This window comes from Pseudophryne corroboree, chromosome 3 (genome assembly GCF_028390025.1).
Source record: "Pseudophryne corroboree isolate aPseCor3 chromosome 3, aPseCor3.hap2, whole genome shotgun sequence".
Lineage (NCBI taxonomy): Eukaryota > Metazoa > Chordata > Amphibia > Anura > Myobatrachidae > Pseudophryne > Pseudophryne corroboree.
Window position 1 is genome coordinate 479177872 of NC_086446.1, and position 18207 is coordinate 479196078.

The following is an 18207-nucleotide window of genomic DNA, read 5'->3' on the forward strand; positions in this document are numbered from 1 at the left end:
CCCAGGACTCGCGTGCAGCGATGCACCGACACCTGTTTTGGCTTTAGGAGGTCTCTGACCTGAGTCACGAGCTCCTGAGCCTTCTCCTCCGGGATAAACACCTTCTTCTGGTCTGTGTCCAGAATCATGCCCAGGAAGGGCAGACGCGTCCCAGGAATCAGCTGCGACTTTGGAATGTTCAGAATCCAGCCGTGCTGACGCAACACTTCCTGAGAGTGTGCTACACTGATCAGCAACTGCTCCCTGGACCTCGCCTCTATGAGGAGATCGTCCAAGTATGGGATAATTGTAACCCCTTGCTTCCGAAGGAGCACCATCATTTCCGCCATCACCTTGGTAAACACTCTCGGTGCCGTGGACAGGCCAAACGGCAACTTCTGGAATTGGTAATGACAGTCCCGTACCACAAACCTGATGTACTCCTGATGAGGCGGATAAATGGGGACATGCAAGTAAGCATCCTTGATGTCCAGAGACACCATAAAATCCCCTTCCTCCATGCTTGCAATGACCGCTCTGAGCGATTCCATTTTGAACTTGAATTTCTTCAGATAAATGTTCAGGGATTTTAAATTTAAAATGGGTCTGACCGAACCGTCCGGTTTCGGTACCACAAACATAGTGGAATAGTATCCCCTTCCCCGTTGAAGGGGGGGGACCTCTACCACCACTTTCTGGAGAAAAAGTTTGTGAATTGCCTCCAACACTATCTACCTTTCCATGGGGAAAGTTGGTAAGGCCGATTTTAGGTAACGGTGAGGGGGCATCACCTCGAATTCCAGCTTGTAACCCTGAGACACAATTTGTATAGCCCAAGGATCCACCTGTGAGCGAACCCACTGGTGGCTGAAATGTCGGAGACGCGCCCCCACAGCTCCTGGCTCCGCCTGTGGAGCCCCAGCGTCATGCGGTGGATTTAGTGGAAGCCGGGGAAGACTTTTGTTCCTGGGAACTAGCTGCATGGTGCAGCTTTTTTCCTCTACCCCTGCCTCTAGCAAGAAAGGACGCACCTCTGACCTTCTTGCTCCTCTGAGAACGAAAGGACTGCATTTGGTAATACGGTGCTTTCTTAGGTTGTGGAGAGACATAAGGCAAGAAATTTGACTTCCCAGCCGTAGCTGTGGAAACTAGGTCCGAGAGACCGTCCCCAAACAATTCCTCACCCATATAAGGTAAAACCTCCATGTGTTTTTTAGAGTCGGTATCCCCTGTCCATTGCCGAGTCCATAAGACCCTTCTGGCAGAAATGGACATTGCGTTAACTCTAGAGCCCAGCAGGCAAATGTCCCTCTGGGCATCCCGCATATATAGGACCACGTCCTTGATATGTGCCAGGGTCAGTAGAACAGTGTCCCTGTCCAGGGTATCTAACTCCTCAGACAGAGAATCCGTCCATGCAGCTACCGCACTACACATCCAGGCCGAAGCAATTGCTGGCCTCAGCAGTGTGCCAGAATGTGTATAAACCGACTTCAGGATAGCTTCCTGCTTTCTATCCGCAGGATCCTTTAGGGCGGCCGTATCCGGAGACGGCAGGGCCACCTTCTTAGACAAGCGTGTCAACGCCTTGTCTACCCTAGGGGAGGATTCCCAGCGTAACCTGTCCGTTGGCGGGAAAGTATACGCCATAAGTAATCTCTTGGAAATTATCACCTTCCTGTCAAGGGAATCCCACGCTTTTTCACATAATTCATTTAATTCATGTGAAGGGGGAAAAGTCACTTCATGCTTTTTCTCCCCATACATTTAAATCCTCTTGTCAGGGACAGGATTTTCCTCAGAAATGTGTAATACATCCTTCATAGCTACAATCATGTAGCGGATGGCTTTAGTCATTTTAGGCTGCAACTTTGCCTCATCATCATCGACACTGGAGTCAGATTCCGTGTCGACATCTGTGTCAACTATCTCGGATAGTGTGCGCTTTTGAGACCCTGACGGCCTCTGCGCTGTAGGATCAGGCATGGGTTGAGACCCTGACTGTCCCCCGGTTACAGATTTATCCAATCTGTTATGCAAGGAGTTTACATTATCATTTAACACCTTCCACATATCCATCCAATCAGGTGTCGGCACCGGCGGCGGCGACACCACACTCAGCTGCACTTGTTCTGCCTCCACGTATCCTTCCTCATCAAACATGTCGACACAGGCGTACCGACACACAGCACACACACAGGGAATGCTCTGACTGAGGACAGGACCCCACAAAGGCTTTTGGGGAGACAGAGAGAGTATGCCAGCACACACCCCAGCGCTATATAACCCAGGGATTACACTGTACCTTAGTGTTTACCCTGTAGCTGCTGTTAATATTTATATACTGCGCCTAAATTTATGTGCCCCCCCTCTCTTGTTTACCCTTTAATGCACCTGTATACTGTAGGGGAGAGCCTGGGGAGCGTCCTTCCAGCGGAGCTGTGAAGAGAAAATGGCGCTGGTGTGCTGAGGAAGAAGGCCCCGCCCCCTCAGCGGCGGGCTTCTGTCCCGCTTTAATGTGTAAAAAATGGCGGGGGCTCGGGCATATATACAGTCCCAGACTGTATATATGCCTCTTTTTGCCAAAAAGGTACTTAATTGCTGCCCAGGGCGCCCCCTCCCTGCGCCCTGCACCCTACAGTGACCGGAGTGTGCGGTGTGCTGTGGGAGCAATGGCGCACAGCTGCAGTGCTGTGCGCTACCTTAAGTGAAGACAGGAGTCTTCAGCCGCCGATTTCGATGTCTTCATGCTTCTGTTCTTCTGGCTCTGCGAGGGGGACGGCGGCTCGGCTCCGGGAACGGACGATCAAGGTTAGGTACCGGTGTTCGATCCCTCTGGAGCTAATGGTGTCCAGTAGCCTAAGAAGCGCTACCTAGCTGCCGTGAGTAGGTTTGCTTCTCTCCCCTCAGTCCCTCGTAGCAGAGAGTCTGTTGCCAGCAGAAGCTCTCTGAAAACAAAAAACCTAACAAAATACTTTCTTTTCTAGCAAGCTCAGGAGAGCCCACTAGGAGCACCCAGCTCAGCCGGCACAGATTCTAACTGAGGTCTGGAGGAGGGGCATAGAGGGAGGAGCCAGTGCACACCAGATAGTACTAAATCTTTCTTTAGAGTGCCCAGTCTCCTGCGGAGCCCGCTATTCCCCATGGTCCTTACGGAGTCCCCAGCATCCACTAGGACGTTAGAGAAATAGGGCTCCTGACATTAAATAAAAGGCATACGACAAATTCAACAAGCACTTTATATAAATGAGGTAAGCAACAGAATCAGCAGTATTGCAATAGTGCAAAAAATCCTGAGGGGCGAGGAGACATAATTATCAGCAATCCAGCAGTGAAAAAGACAGTGGAGCAATAAGACATTTGTGGGTCTCATAGAAAATATTTTGTAAAGGACACATGGGTAGACGTGACACCACGGCAGCTGCACCACCTGCTACTATGATACTTATGGATTTGGCTCTTAATATTCTTTAATACATGATAATTTGATTTGATGGCTTCAATATATGAATAATGCAATGACAGCTTCATACAAATAACCAGTGCAGGAGAGAAAATCTAACAACTAACAAGGTATTTATCAAACATTACAGTGTTCTCTGGACCCTCCTTACTACTCTGTAGTGTGTTTCAAACCAATCCTTGGGAGTGCACTGGAGACCTCAGTTGACTGGTGTTTCCAGGCAGAAAATGGACATATATTAGCCCACTCTCTTGGAGTTTCTGGGAGACACCGAAATTTGGTAGAGTCCCCCAGCTCTTGTAGATTGGACAACCCTCCCACCTTCTCCATGGTGGTGGAAGGCAGAGACTGCCACCAAAAACTGATGGTTGGCAAACTATAGTAGTTGATCATTCCATTAATAATCTTTTTCCATTTGATACCTGGATTGTGATGATTTCTAATGGTTCATCCCAAGGCTGACACACCCACAATACTGCAGACAGCAGTGAGCAACCATTGCATATTGTGATGGTGTCAACATTGCTAATATTCAATGGCCCTCTTATGATGACAGTCATAGTGGGAGGCTGTGGTTATGGGATTCATAATGAATTGCTTTATCGTAGACCCTTCCAAGACAATGTAAGTAATATTAGACTCTGAACTGTCTCCCTCTATGTAAGAAAACATCATCTGGGTGGTTCTACATCAACTGAGAAGCACATTAGCCAATTAAGGAGATAAAGAAAAGCCACTTTCTCCTCCCGATAAAGAATCATCACGGCCAAGTAAAAGTGCTGGGCTTCACAGACAACAGGAGCACTATATAGAACAAGAAAGAAAATTTAGCGGATTTATAATCCCCCCCCCCCCCCCCCCCAACCTCTTTCTTTTTTTTTTAGTACCTTCAAAGAAATAATTCCGAAACAAAAACAAAAAAGTGTCCTAGATAAACATAATAGAGGTAGGGACAACCATTTTTGAGGAGCTCGGTGGTGCAGCCATTCTGAAAGATTTCTGAATTGAAATTGAAAATATAAATATGTCAAATAACTGTCTGTATGAGTTATACAAAAAAAAAATCTATCCCAGTTACACAGCACTTTATAATGAATAAGAATGAAATTTGAAATGGAAACCGTCAATTTCACTAAGACTGCTAGTTAGTATCCAAATACAGCAACTATAGAAAATTAACAGAAGCTGTACAAGCTACATAAAACAAGTATAAAAGTTAATCAATCCTAATTAAGTGCTTGTTCACACAAAATGTGCACTGAAGCACAAAAATGGCAGATGGCCATGTTAGTAGAATATGCTTTCTGTAGTATAAATATTTTTTTAAGATGCCAACATAAATTATTCTCAAGCGCTAGTTGGCGTTAATATGTTTTACGGGTAGATAAGTTCTGCTGGCCAGGTTGAAAAATGTTTACAGCTTTTCTGGATTCATGTTCCCTAACTGGCTAATCTCAGTGACTGATTTTTTTGTTTCTCTTAGAATAATCTAAATTATGACAGTAAATGTCACAATAAAATCTCAAGCAAGACAAAGGGAACCGCATAATACATACAGTACTATGAGAAGACAACTGTGATAAACTACTGTACAGCAGTATATCAGAAACGGTCATAAAACTTAATGTTCTTTGAGTAGAGCAGATATCTGTCACAATTGGTGATGGACACTTGCAGGACATACAGTAGTGTAATACACACCTTGTTAGATAGTTTTGGCGTCTGGTAGATCATATCTGTCACTAATTGTGGTCTTAGTCGCCCTTACAGGGTTAAACATTAATTCACTGACATATGCAAACCTTCCTGCAGACTAAAGAGCCCTACACATTGGCTGAGGTGCTGCCGAGCTGCATGTAAATATGGACGAGATTGTCCATATTGGCTTGCATGTTTAAACGATCCAGTACCAGCGAAGAACGAGCGCGGGGCCACACATCGTTCATCATTGGTGACTACACACTGAACGATATGAACGAGTTCTCGTTCATTAATGAACGAGAACGTTCATATCGCTCAGTTATATCTTCAAATGTGTAGGGCCTATTATTCATGATTATCTTTCACCTAGTCAGCCAGACCAATGAGAACAGCACTCCCTTTATTAACCAGCCTCAGGGATCAGCTTATTGCCTGAACAACTGTGTTCCTTCCAAGGATCGATCTAGGCTCCAGTGTATCCTGTGATTATTCTCCAGTGACTACTCAGCTTGTCCATGTCCTGCTGCCGTTACCTGCATTACCACCTGCTGCGGTTGTTATTTCATCTATCAGCGCAATGGCTCTCATGCTGTCAGAATTCAGTGAACTTCACACAACCGCTGAGTTACCATACACAAGCGCTGCGGCTTCCATGCTGCATACAGACTTGCTCCCAGTCATCTCACCGTAAGCACGGCCTGTGTTTATGCAGTCCACTCCATCTGCTTCTGTACTCACCGCATACCATCTGCATGGATTCCGTTCTACATCCGGGCTGACTACTTCCTTGGACTGTGCTCTCAAGCATTGCTCTGTGGTTTACTCAGGTTTAACGGCATATCTCTTTGATACTTATTGGTTTCCCAGTACTGTGTGTATTGTCTTGGACTAACAGAATAGGGTACTGCTTCCAGGGCTGGAGTTTAGGGTTGGGTTGTGGTCTATGCACTCAGATGCACAGTACTGTTTTACGTGGCCTGCTACTATATTCCGTGTTCCTCATTTGGATTCTAGGGCCAGGTCTTGCATCAGAACAGTAACAGGGATATAGCATCCTCAAGTTCTTCCCTGGTTTCATAAGACTCCGATTCCTGATTTGGATTCTGGTTCCGTTTTGCCAATACAATGCTGTTTTGAGTTCTGGGACCATTGTTGCTGGAGTGTATCTCTGACCTGATTGATTTTTATTGATCACTAGGTCAGAGGCCACCCGGTGACATTAGTGTGCTTAATCTCCTGTAAAACCTATGAGTGCAAATAACATTAAGTCTCCCCATTTCCTGTACGTCTCAGCTAATACCCAGGGCCCCAAGCTGGATCAAAAGAATTCCAGAACCGTGAGACTATCATTGCATATGGAGACTCCTCCTAGATTTTACTTCACTGAGTAAACACTCAGAACATATGAAACTGTAGCATATAATTTTATATCAGGACAGGCCTCTCCTTGGAGGTGCGGAATTTCGGCTGTGCAATCAATGGTTTTGTCATTCTGTACTATATTTTTAAATTTAATATATTGCTGACTTTATAGTTTATACAGCTGGAATGTCAAACCGTAATTAATTCTGCTCTTTAGTGTGGTTAGGGTATAAAAAGGAAAAAGTCCAGAAAAAAAAAATATTGAAAGGATTTCTGTACAGAACAAAAAAAAATAAAAACAAAAGATTTTCACTTGGGACACACAGACCATCATGAGAAATTCATCAACAGGAAGCAAATACTCTCCAGAATGTTACTGAAATCTGTGTCCACTTACATCTATCCTCCCTGCACGTTACACAGCCCTTCTAGTCACGCCACTCTGCAGCGCCGAGCGTGTTTGCGTGCAACTTTTTCCATTAAAATGCATTATTCACTAGATGATGTGAGCAGGATGCACACGCAGCTTATGCTGATTAATTCTGTGTACAACCATAGCTGTATCTACATATGAAATGCTACATTACAGTGTTTTCCTAGAAACCACTATAACATACCACTTCATATGCATTTTTTTGGCAAAAGACACCCAACACTAACAGAGTTGTACGGGTCCTGTCAGCTCACCCATGCAAGGCATCTCACACTACGTGGCGTATTGAGGTAAGATGTATGAGGACACATCTGGAAGTACAGTAAGAATCTACACCACAGTTGTGGCATCTTAAGGAAAGGCAAGACCAGATCATTTTGGTAAAGGAAAGAATGTACTTTGTCAATTTTTTTTTTTCTTAATAAAGTCTTGAAGTAATAGATCAGTGTAACCAGCCTCAATAAAATCCCAATTCTGATGCTTGTCAGACACAGTAGCCAATATATAAAAGTGCTCCCAGAAGCAGTGTACTGCTGACGAGGTGCCGCAAAGCACGCCATGCTCTGATTAGTTGCTCTTATGGACAGTAACAAAAGGAGCTGTACAACGGAATAAGTTAAATATTAAAAATCCTGTACGTTTCCAAAAGCAAAACTTTTATACATGGAGCTGTCCTTGGAAATGCTGTAACTTGGTCATACGTACATAACATTATGAATACTCTCATTCAGTACATGGGCAGGTGGGAGATGTAGCTCACTGCAATCTATGACAAGGACGGTGACACCTCTGCAGTCTAATAAATAACATTTTAGGAAAACCCTTGGATTTGAATAAATAACTTTTGAACACTGAGTGGGTTTAAACTAAACTAAATTATGTTGGATATTACCTAACAGAACAAATCATTCACTTTTACCATGGCTGAATCTTTTACTACAAATGTCTGTAATCAAAGGTTCCATAGAAAATTCCCCCTGGAGAGTATTTTACATGCCCCCTAGAAATAATTAACACATCCAAATTCCTGTCAACGCAAACATAAACTACAGTACATGAAACAGTTAAATATATGTTGATGAGGTTCATTGATTAAATGCTCAACCCTGCTGAAGTCCAGAGACAGATTGGACTAAATTGAATCTACTAAAGAGAAAAAACATGGGGTGCACACAGGATGATTACGTGTAAAAAAAATAAAAATAAGAATTTACTTACCGGTAATTCTATTTCTCGTAGTCCATAGTGGATGCTGGGGACTCCGTAAGGACCATGGGGAATAGCGGGCTCCGCAGGAGACTGGGCACTCTAAAGAAAGATTTAGTACTATCTAGTGTGCACTGGCTCCTCCCTCTATGCCCCTCCTCCAGACCTCAGTTAAGGAAACTGTGCCCGGAAGAGCTGACATTACAGGGAAAGGATTTGGAATCCAGGGTAAGACTCATACCAGCCACACCAATCACACCGTATAACTTGTGATAAACTTACCCAGTTAACAGTATGAACAAACAACAGAGCATCAACCAATGGATGCCAACATAACATAACCCTTTATTAAGCAATAACTATATACACGTATTGCAGAAAGTCCGCACTTGGGACGGGCGCCCAGCATCCACTACGGACTACGAGAAATAGAATTACCGGTGAGTAAATTCTTATTTTCTCTAACGTCCTAGTGGATGCTGGGGACTCCGTAAGGACCATGGGAATTATACCAAAGCTCCCAAACGGGCGGGAGAGTGCGGATGACTCTGCAGCACCGAATGGACAAACACCAGGTCCTCCTCAGCCAGGGTATCAAACTTGTAGAACTTTGCAAATGTGTTTGAACCCGACCAAGTAGCAGCTCGGCAAAGCTGTAATGCCGAGACCCCTCGGGCAGCCGCCCAAGAAGAGCCCACCTTCCTTGTGGAATGGACTTTTACTGATTTTGGATGCGGCAATCCAGCCGCAGAATGAGCCTGCTGAATCGTGTTACAGATCCAGCGAGCAATGGTTTGCTTTGAAGCAGGAGCACCCAGCTTGTTGGATGCATACAGGATAAACAGCGAGTCAGTCTTCCTGACTCCAGCCGTCCTGGCAACATAGATCTTCAAAGCCCTGACTACATCAAGCAACTTGGAATCCTCCAAGTCACGAGTAGCCGCAGGCACCACAATGGGTTGGTTCAGATGAAAAGATGACACCACCTTTGGCAGAAACTGCGGACGAGTCCGCAATTCTGCCCTGTCCATATGGAAAACCAGATAGGGGCTTTTACATGACAAAGCCGCCAATTCTGACACACGCCTAGCTGAGGCTAGGGCCAACAGCATGACCACTTTCCACGTGAGATACTTTAGCTCCACCGTCTTATGTGGCTCAAACCAGTGGGATTTCAGGAAAGCCAATACCACGTTAAGATCCCAAGGTGCCACTGGTGGCACAAAAGGAGGCTAAATATGCAGCACTCCCTTAACAAACGTCTGAACCTCAGGCAGTGAAGCCAGTTCCTTTTGAAAGAAAATGGATAGGGCCGAAATCGGGACCTTTATGGACCCTAATTTTAGGCCCATAGTCACACCTGACTGTAGGAAGTGCAGGAATCGATCCAGTTGGAATTCCTCTGTAGGGGCCTTCCTGGCCTCACACCAAGCAACATATTTTCGCCATATATGGTGATAATGTTTTGCTGTCACGTCCTTCCTAGCCTTTATCAGCGTAGGAATAACTGCTTCCGGAATGCCCTTTTCTGCTAGGATCCGGTGTTCAACCGCCATGCCGTCAAACGCAGCTGCGGTAAGTCTTGGAACAGACAGGGCCCCTGTTGTAACAGGTCCTGTCGGAGAGGCAGAGGCCACGGGTCCTCTGTGAGCATTTCTTGCAAATCCGGGTACCAAGTCCTTCTTGGCCAATCCGGAACAATGAGTATTGTTCTCACTCCCCTTTTTCTTACAATTCTCAGCACCTTTGGTATGAGAGGAAGAGGAGGAAATACATAGACCGACTGGAACACCCACGGTCTTACTAGTGCGTCCACAGCTATTGCCTGAGGGTCCCTTGACCTGGCGCAATATCTTTTTAGCTTTTTGTTGAGACGGGACGCCATCATGTCCACCTGTGGCAGTTCCCATCGATTTGCAATCTGCGTGAAGACTTCTTGATGAAGTCCCCACTCTCCCGGGTGGAGGTAGTGTCTGCTGAGGAAGTCTGCTTCCCAGTTGTCCACTCCCGGAATTAACACTGCTGACAGTGCTAGTACGTGATTCTCCGCCCACCGAAGAATCCTGGTGGATTCTGCCATTGCCACCCTGCTTCTTGTGCCGCCCTGGCGGTTCACATGGGCCACTGCCGTAATGTTGTCTGACTGAATCAGCACTGGTTGGTTTCGAAGCAGAGGCTCCACTTGACTCAGAGCGTTGTATATGGCCCTTAGTTCTAGGATATTGATGTGCAGACAAATCTCCTGACTTGACCACTACCCTTGGAAGTTTCTTCCTTGAGTGACTGCCCCCCACCCTCGGAGGCTTGCATCCGTGGTCACCAGGACCCAGTCCTGTATGCCGAATTTGCGGCCCTCGAGGAGGTGAGCACCTTGTAGCCACAACAGAAGAGACACCCTGGCCCTGGGGGACAGGGTGATCATCCGATGCATCTGAAGATGCGATCCGGACCACTTGTCCAGCAGATCCCACTGAAAGATCCTCGCATGGAACCTGCCGAAGGGAATGGCTTCGTATGATGCCACCATCTTTCCCAGGACTCGCGTGCAGCGATGCACCGACACCTGTTTTGGCTTTAGGAGGTCTCTGACCAGAGTCACGAGCTCCTGAGCCTTCTCCTCCGGGAGAAACACCTTCTTCTGGTCCGTGTCCAGAATCATGCCCAGGAAGGGCAGACGCGTCGCAGGAATCAGCTGCGACTTTGGAATGTTCAGTATCCAGCCGTGCTGACGCAACACTTCCTGAGAGTGTGCTACGCTGATCAGCAACTGCTCCCTGGACCTCGCCTTTATGAGGAGATCGTCCAAGTATGGGATAATTGTAACCCCTTGCTTCCGAAGGAGCACCATCATTTCCGCCATCACCTTGGTAAACACTCTCGGTGCCGTGGACAGGCCAAACGGCAACGTCTGGAATTGGTAATGACAGTCCCGTACCACAAACCTGAGGTACTCCTGATGAGGCGGATAAATGGGGACATGCAAGTAAGCATCCTTGATGTCCAGAGACACCATAAAATCCCCTTCCTCCAGGCTTGCAATGACCGCTCTGAGCGATTCCATTTTGAACTTGAATTTCTTCAGATAAACGTTCAGGGATTTTAGATTTAAAATGGGTCTGACCGAACCGTCCGGTTTCGGTACCACAAACATAGTGGAATAGTAGCCCCTTCCCCGTTGAAGGGGGGGGACCTCTACCACCACTTTCTGGAGAAAAAGTTTGTGAATTGCCTCCAACACTATCTCCCTTTCCATGGGGAAAGTTGGTAAGGCCGATTTTAGGTAACGGTGAGGGGGCATCACCTCGAATTCCAGCTTGTAACCCTGAGACACAATTTGTATAGCCCAAGGATCCACCTGTGAGCGAACCCACTGGTGGCTGAAATGTCGGAGACGCGCCCCCACAGCTCCTGGCTCCGCCTCTGGAGCCCCAGAGTCATGCGGTGGATTTAGTGGAAGCCGGGGAAGACTTTTGTTCCTGGGAACTAGCTGCATGGTGCAGCTTTTTTCCTCTACCCCTGCCTCTAGCAAGAAAGGACGCACCTCTGACCTTCTTGCTCCTCTGAGAACGAAAGGACTGCATTTGGTAATACGGTGCTTTCTTAGGTTGTGAAGGGACATAAGGCAAGAAATTTGACTTCCCAGCCGTAGCTGTGGAAACTAGGGCCGAGAGACCGTCCCCAAACAATTCCTCACCCTTAAACGGTAAAACCTCCATGTGTTTTTTAGAGTCGGTATCCCCTGTCCATTGCCGAGTCCATAAGACCCTTCTGGCAGAAATGGACATTGCGTTAACTCTAGAGCCCAGCAGGCAAATGTCCCTCTGGGCATCCCGCATATATAGGACCGCGTCCTTGATATGTGCCAGGGTCAGTAGAACAGTGTCCCTGTCCAGGGTATCTAACTCCTCAGACAGAGAATCCGTCCATGCAGCTACCGCACTACACATCCAGGCCGAAGCAATTGCTGAACTCAGCAGTGTGCCAGAATGTGTATAAACAGACTTCAGGATAGCTTCCTGCTTTCTATCAGCAGGATCCTTTAGGGCGGCCGTATCTGGAGACGGCAGGGCCACCTTCTTAGACAAGCGTGTCAACGCCTTGTCTACCCTAGGGGAGGATTCCCAGCGTAACCTGTCCATTGGCGGGAAAGGATACGCCATAAGTTATCTCTTGGAAACTATCACCTTCCTGTCAGGGGAATCCCACGCTTTTTCACATAATTCATTTAATTCATGTGAAGGGGGAAAGGTCACTTCATGCTTTTTCTCCCCATACATATAAATCCTCTTGTCAGGGACAGGATTTTCCTCAGAAATGTGTAATACATCCTTCATAGCTACAATCATGTAGCGGATGGCTTTAGTCATTTTAGGCTGCAACTTTGCCTCATCATCATCGACACTGGAGTCAGATTCCGTGTCGACATCTGTGTCAACTATCTGGGATAGTGTGTGCTTTTGAGACCCTGATGGCCTCTGCGCTGAAGGATCAGGCATGGGTTGAGACCCTGACTGTCCCCCGGTTACAGTTTTATCCAATATGTTATGCAAGGAGTTTACATTATCATTTAACACCTTCCACATATCCATCTAATCAGGTGTCGGCACCGGCGGCGGCGACACCACACTCAGCTGCACTTGTTCTGCCTCCACGTATCCTTCCTCATCAAACATGTCGACACAGGCGTACCGACACACAGCACACACACAGGGAATGCTCTGACTGAGGACAGGACCCCACAAAGGCTTTTGGGGAGACAGAGAGAGAGTATGCCAGCACACACCCCAGCGCTATATAACCCAGGGATTACACTGTAACTTAGTGTTTACCCTGTAGCTGCTGTTAATATTTATATACTGCGCCTAAATTTATGTGCCCCCCCTCTCTTTTTTACCCTTTAATGCACCTGTATACTGCAGGGGAGAGCCTGGGGAGCGTCCTTCCAGCGGAGCTGTGAAGAGAAAATGGCGCTGGTGTGCTGAGGAAGAAGGCGCCGCCCCCTCAACGGCGGGCTTCTGTCCCGCTTTAATGTGTAAAAAATGGCGGGGGCTCGGGCATATATACAGTCCCAGACTGTATATATGTCTCTTTTTGCCAAAAAGGTACTTAATTGCTGCCCAGGGCGCCCCGCCCCCCCCCTGCGCCCTGCACCCTACAGTGACCGGAGTGTGCGGTGTGCTGTGGGAGTAATGGCGCACAGCTGCAGTGCTGTGCGCTACCTTAAGTGAAGACAGGAGTCTTCAGCCGCCGATTTCGATGTCTTCATGCTTCTGCTGCTTCTGTTCTTCTGGCTCTGCGAGGGGGGCGGCGGCGCGGCTTTGGGAACGGACGATCAAGGTTAGGTATCTGTGTTCGATCCCTCTGGAGCTAATGGTGTCCAGTAGCCTAAGAAGCGCTACCTAGCTGCCGTGAGTAGGTTTGCTTCTCTCCCCTCAGTCCCTCGTAGCAGAGAGTCTGTTGCCAGCAGAAGCTCTCTGAAAACAAAAAACCTAACAAAATACTTTCTTTTCTAGCAAGCTCAGGAGAGCCCACTAGGAGCACCCAGCTCGGCCGGGCACAGATTCTAACTGAGGTCTGGAGGAGGGGCATAGAGGGAGGAGCCAGTGCACACCAGATAGTACTAAATCTTTCTTTAGAGTGCCCAGTCTCCTGCGGAGCCCGCTATTCCCCATGGTCCTTACGGAGTCCCCAGCATCCACTAGGACGTTAGAGAAAGAGATGGTTTAATCCATACTGTACATCACGTTTTTAACAAAATCGCTTATAACATATCTGCAACTTCTCATGTATTTTCATATGAACCCAGAGAGACCCGTTACCACAGTTTCACACCAAAGACACAATAATCAATCACAATAAAATCTCAATGGTGTAGTACCCTTGTAAATTGGATTTATTTTAGCACAAATTAAAACTGCTCACATTTCATATTAAAAAAAGGAAAAAAAAGAATTTATCTAAAATAATCTTGCCACGCGCACTGAATCCGCAATTAACAGGCATCCGCTGCAGTGGTTTACTGCTAGCATCCAGCTTACCCTGTGATAGACAGCTGAACAATGTGGGAAGCTATCCTACGCGTTTCGTCCAATCGTTTTCGTGAGTGGTCTGACACCCCTGAATTAAGTCATCTCTTCTTTTTGTTACAAATTAAACATCTTTTAATACATTATGGGCGTCCCACTGTTTTTTTCACCTAGAAGATATATTCACACAGAAGCATGGTAACAGGAATAGAAATAGGTGAATCTCTCTACTTACTCTCACACTTCATTCCCTGATGTATTAACCCATACAGTAGTGATCCACAGTGGTCACAGAATGTGGGACTCCCATAATTGTGGATCTTAAACTTGTGCTTACTCCGAGGGTCCTGCAAACAAAAACAAAAAACAGAAAATCATGGGAGTGAGACAACATTGCAATATATAACATACATGTTACTTACAAGTCAGATATATATTATGGACAATTCATTATTGACATAACCATATCCCAAGGCAACTATAGTAGTAGAGGCGGAGCTTACTGGACAGTACTGTCTATATTCTCTGCCAATCACAAGGGTCATAGGGAAATGTGCTAAGCTCCTCCAAGCAGTGCTCAGCACAATTTCCTTTGATTCCTCCATCTCAGTAGCATGGGACCTAAGGTAAGGATGGCCATCAATGGTTTCACCCATCAATGGACATCCCTGCTTGTGCTGCACAGCAGGTGGCAGGCTAAAAACATTGCTCTGCGTCTACCATCGATGGTAGATAACCACTGGATATTTGCCGTCTGTTGCAAACCATTGATGATTGATAACTATAGATGGTTGATGGCCATTAGTAGATTAAGGCCGAGAGTTGCCTAGCAGCTGCACTATGCAGCAGAAGAGCTAAATTCATGTAGCACAGTGTATACACAGTGGCCAGGTCACTGAGAACTTTCTTCTGTAACATAACTGTCACTGGTTATTAATGTTTCTAGATTAAGCTCAGTACAGTATATCACCACAACTATTCCTGGAGGGTACACATTTTATAATGAGCAAGTGACACATTACAGTGATGAGAAAAAGAGACATGGTTTATCTAGTATGCAGTGTCTTAACACTGCTATATCTTAAAAACAAAACCCCAGTATCTTTGCCACCCAAATGTACAGATCATATATTCTTACACTAAATAGTGGATAGTGAAAACATAATAATAATAATAATAATAATAATAATAATAAAAGATTGCGCAGCAGTGGCAGAATGAAAGCATACATCACTAGGCAACACTAAAACATATTTTTGGTTTGACACATGCAGTGACCTGTACTTAAGTGGAGCAATGACAACAGGAGAGTTATCCCTTGAAAGTTCATCAATAGGTCATTAATTTAATTAAAAGTAATATTGGTGAGACCTTTATATAGAGATCAGTGTGTATCAGATGTATTATATCAGTGTGACCTCTTTATAGAGAAGAGTATGTATAGTGATCAGTGTACAGTATATCGGTACAGTATGTGATATCATTGTGAACCTTGTATAATTATCATTGTGTACCTGGTGTGTAGAATCAATGTATACTGTATCTAGTGTGTGATATCAGTATCACCTGTATAGATCAGGCATGTGATATTGATGTGACCTGTGTATATCAGTTGTAAGATATCGGTGTGATCCTTGTATAGTTATCAGTGTGCATTTCGTGCATTATATCAGTAGGACCTGTGTATAATGATCAATGTGTTTAAGGTGTGTGATATCAGTGTGACCTGTATATAACAGACATGACAGACATGTGATGTCAGTGTGACCCATGTACAGTAATGGGTTTAGGGTACGTAAATAAAGTGCTATCAGTAGATCGGAGGAGGGGGGCCCCAAACCAATATTTCGCCTAGGGCCCCATGCAGTCTTAAACCAGCTCTGATTGTTGATCACATTAAGACAGATAATAATATTTGTCATTGTGGAGTACCTGGGTGTGTTGGGTTCAAAAAGGTGAGCCCCTTAGTGCCAAGCTGATTTCTTAGGAATACTGGTTAAGCCAACAAATAGGCTAACTCCATTAAGTATGTGAGGGTGCACTTTAAGCTTGTAGGATGAACACTATCCCCAATAATGTGCATGCACATACTGTATAAGTGTTCTTAAGTTTCACTGGGAAAACAGATATATTATTAATGAAGATACAAGTTTCAAGTATAATCTGAGGTCACTATAGGGGATGCAGTTGATATGCCTGCGGTCAGGATACCGATGCCGGAATCCCGACCACTGCTGGCTAACAGGGGCTATTCCCACAACACCCATAGAGTGAGGATAGAACCTGTGGAAAGCGCAGCGAGCCACCAAGCCCACTGAGCGGCAAGCCCGCAGGGGGCTCCATTGTGCTCCCCCCGCCGGCATTCTGGCGGCCGGGATCCCGAGGTCGGTATGCTAACCTCCAGGATCCCGACCACCGGCATATCAGCACCAACCCCACTGTAGCTACCTAGTCTTTTGGTTTGGACTGTGTTCCTGGGACTGTAGCTGCACAAGACCAAATGTGGAATAGGCAAATAAGGCAACTGCCTAAGGTCACAGCGAGTTTTGGTTTTACAGAACTATATGAAGATCATCATTTAGCTTCTGGTATTGCACAGCAGAAGAACCTTTATAATAATATGAGCTTTATAACAGCTAGATGTCCACTATAAGGTGACCACCAGCATGATCAGAATAAACCTGCCAGACCCAGCATATCTACAGTCAAAGAATTAACCCCGAGTTGTCCTGACATTCAGGCACGAATATCCTGATTAAATGACACCCGGCTTGGGCAAACAAATCCATGTGGAACGAGCTTTGATTCTGCTCTGCTAGAAAATTCATTAGTTAATCAGCTTTCACTTTGTCTATCAAAGGCCTTTCAAAAAAGCCATTAACGAGCTGTGTTATTAGAAATTCCTCATCAAGATTTTCTGTGACACTTGATGGAAATGAATTGCCTATAAATGTAGTACAAATTTAGAAATTTTAATGCGACCAATGGAAAAGCTGGGGTATTGTGTCCCGAACATAAACAGCCAGCTGCACCCTGAAAACACTGCACATTAACCGTTTTCACCCAGAGTAACAATTCATAGACATGTCACAATTATACATATTTCTGCCACAATGCCCGAATAATCAGCAACATCAGACCTCTCTTTATAAAGAAAGAACATCAGAATGTATGCTGGAGCATAAAGAAGAAAAATCATTAACATTATGTACACTGCTAAATGCTGTAACCCACACTTGTATGTTCCATAGAAATTATCTGTGTGGCTATGGCCCTACACATGTTCAGGGATCACATACACTATATTTACCACTTATGACTGTGCAGCTTAATTTCGCTATGCCTTATAAAGGGACTATTGCTGGTGATGAGAATGTCAGCGGTAAGAATCGCTTGGCATGCGTTGATAACTTCCATTTACTGTAATGGGAGCACATCGTAAATGCAATGACATGCTACTAAAACTATACAGATAAACCATTATTTTTATATAATGACAGCAATGTTGGCAATCTCAAGTTGTAAAGCATACTCATTTGCAGTTATTACAGTATAAGTAATATTACTAACTATTCAGCAACAGCATATTAAATCTGAATCAGTTAGTGGATAACTAATTTAGATCACAGCTGCATATCTTTAGGTCTCTGTTACAGAGTGTCACTGCACCTGCCATACCCATAAAAAAGATAGTTTGAAAAACAACATTGTGAATGGGATGTTATTGGTCCGAAGTGAGGTTTCTTTTTTTTTTTTTTTGGGGGGGGAACAACATCTGTAACTTACAACAACATATCAGATCTTTCATCAGTCTAGTACAAGTTACATGAATGAGAGGGAACATATGAATGGCTGTCGTGAGTTCTTTATGAAATTAGCCATAGAAACCATTTTTTTTTTCAGAAAAGAAAATGGTCTACAGGGTTAAGAGAAAATGTCATCTAAAATAATCTTTATTCATCAATATTACAAAAACTATAAGCAACTGCACAGGTGTCCTTCCCCATGTGCTACTGACTAACCAGAAGCATGACTCC

General features: G+C 45.3%; 1 protein-coding gene across 3 annotated transcripts in view; it reads right to left on the reverse strand.

Moving 5' to 3' along the window:
* Nucleotides 1-18207, reverse strand: part of PRKCA (protein kinase C alpha) — a 656418-nt gene that overhangs the window by 262836 nt on the left and 375375 nt on the right. For all 3 annotated transcript variants that reach the window (XM_063960833.1, XM_063960834.1, XM_063960835.1), the window contains exon 4: nucleotides 14406-14517. In XM_063960833.1, the coding sequence (XP_063816903.1) occupies nucleotides 14406-14517 (112 nt within the window). The remainder of the gene's footprint in view (nucleotides 1-14405; nucleotides 14518-18207) is intronic.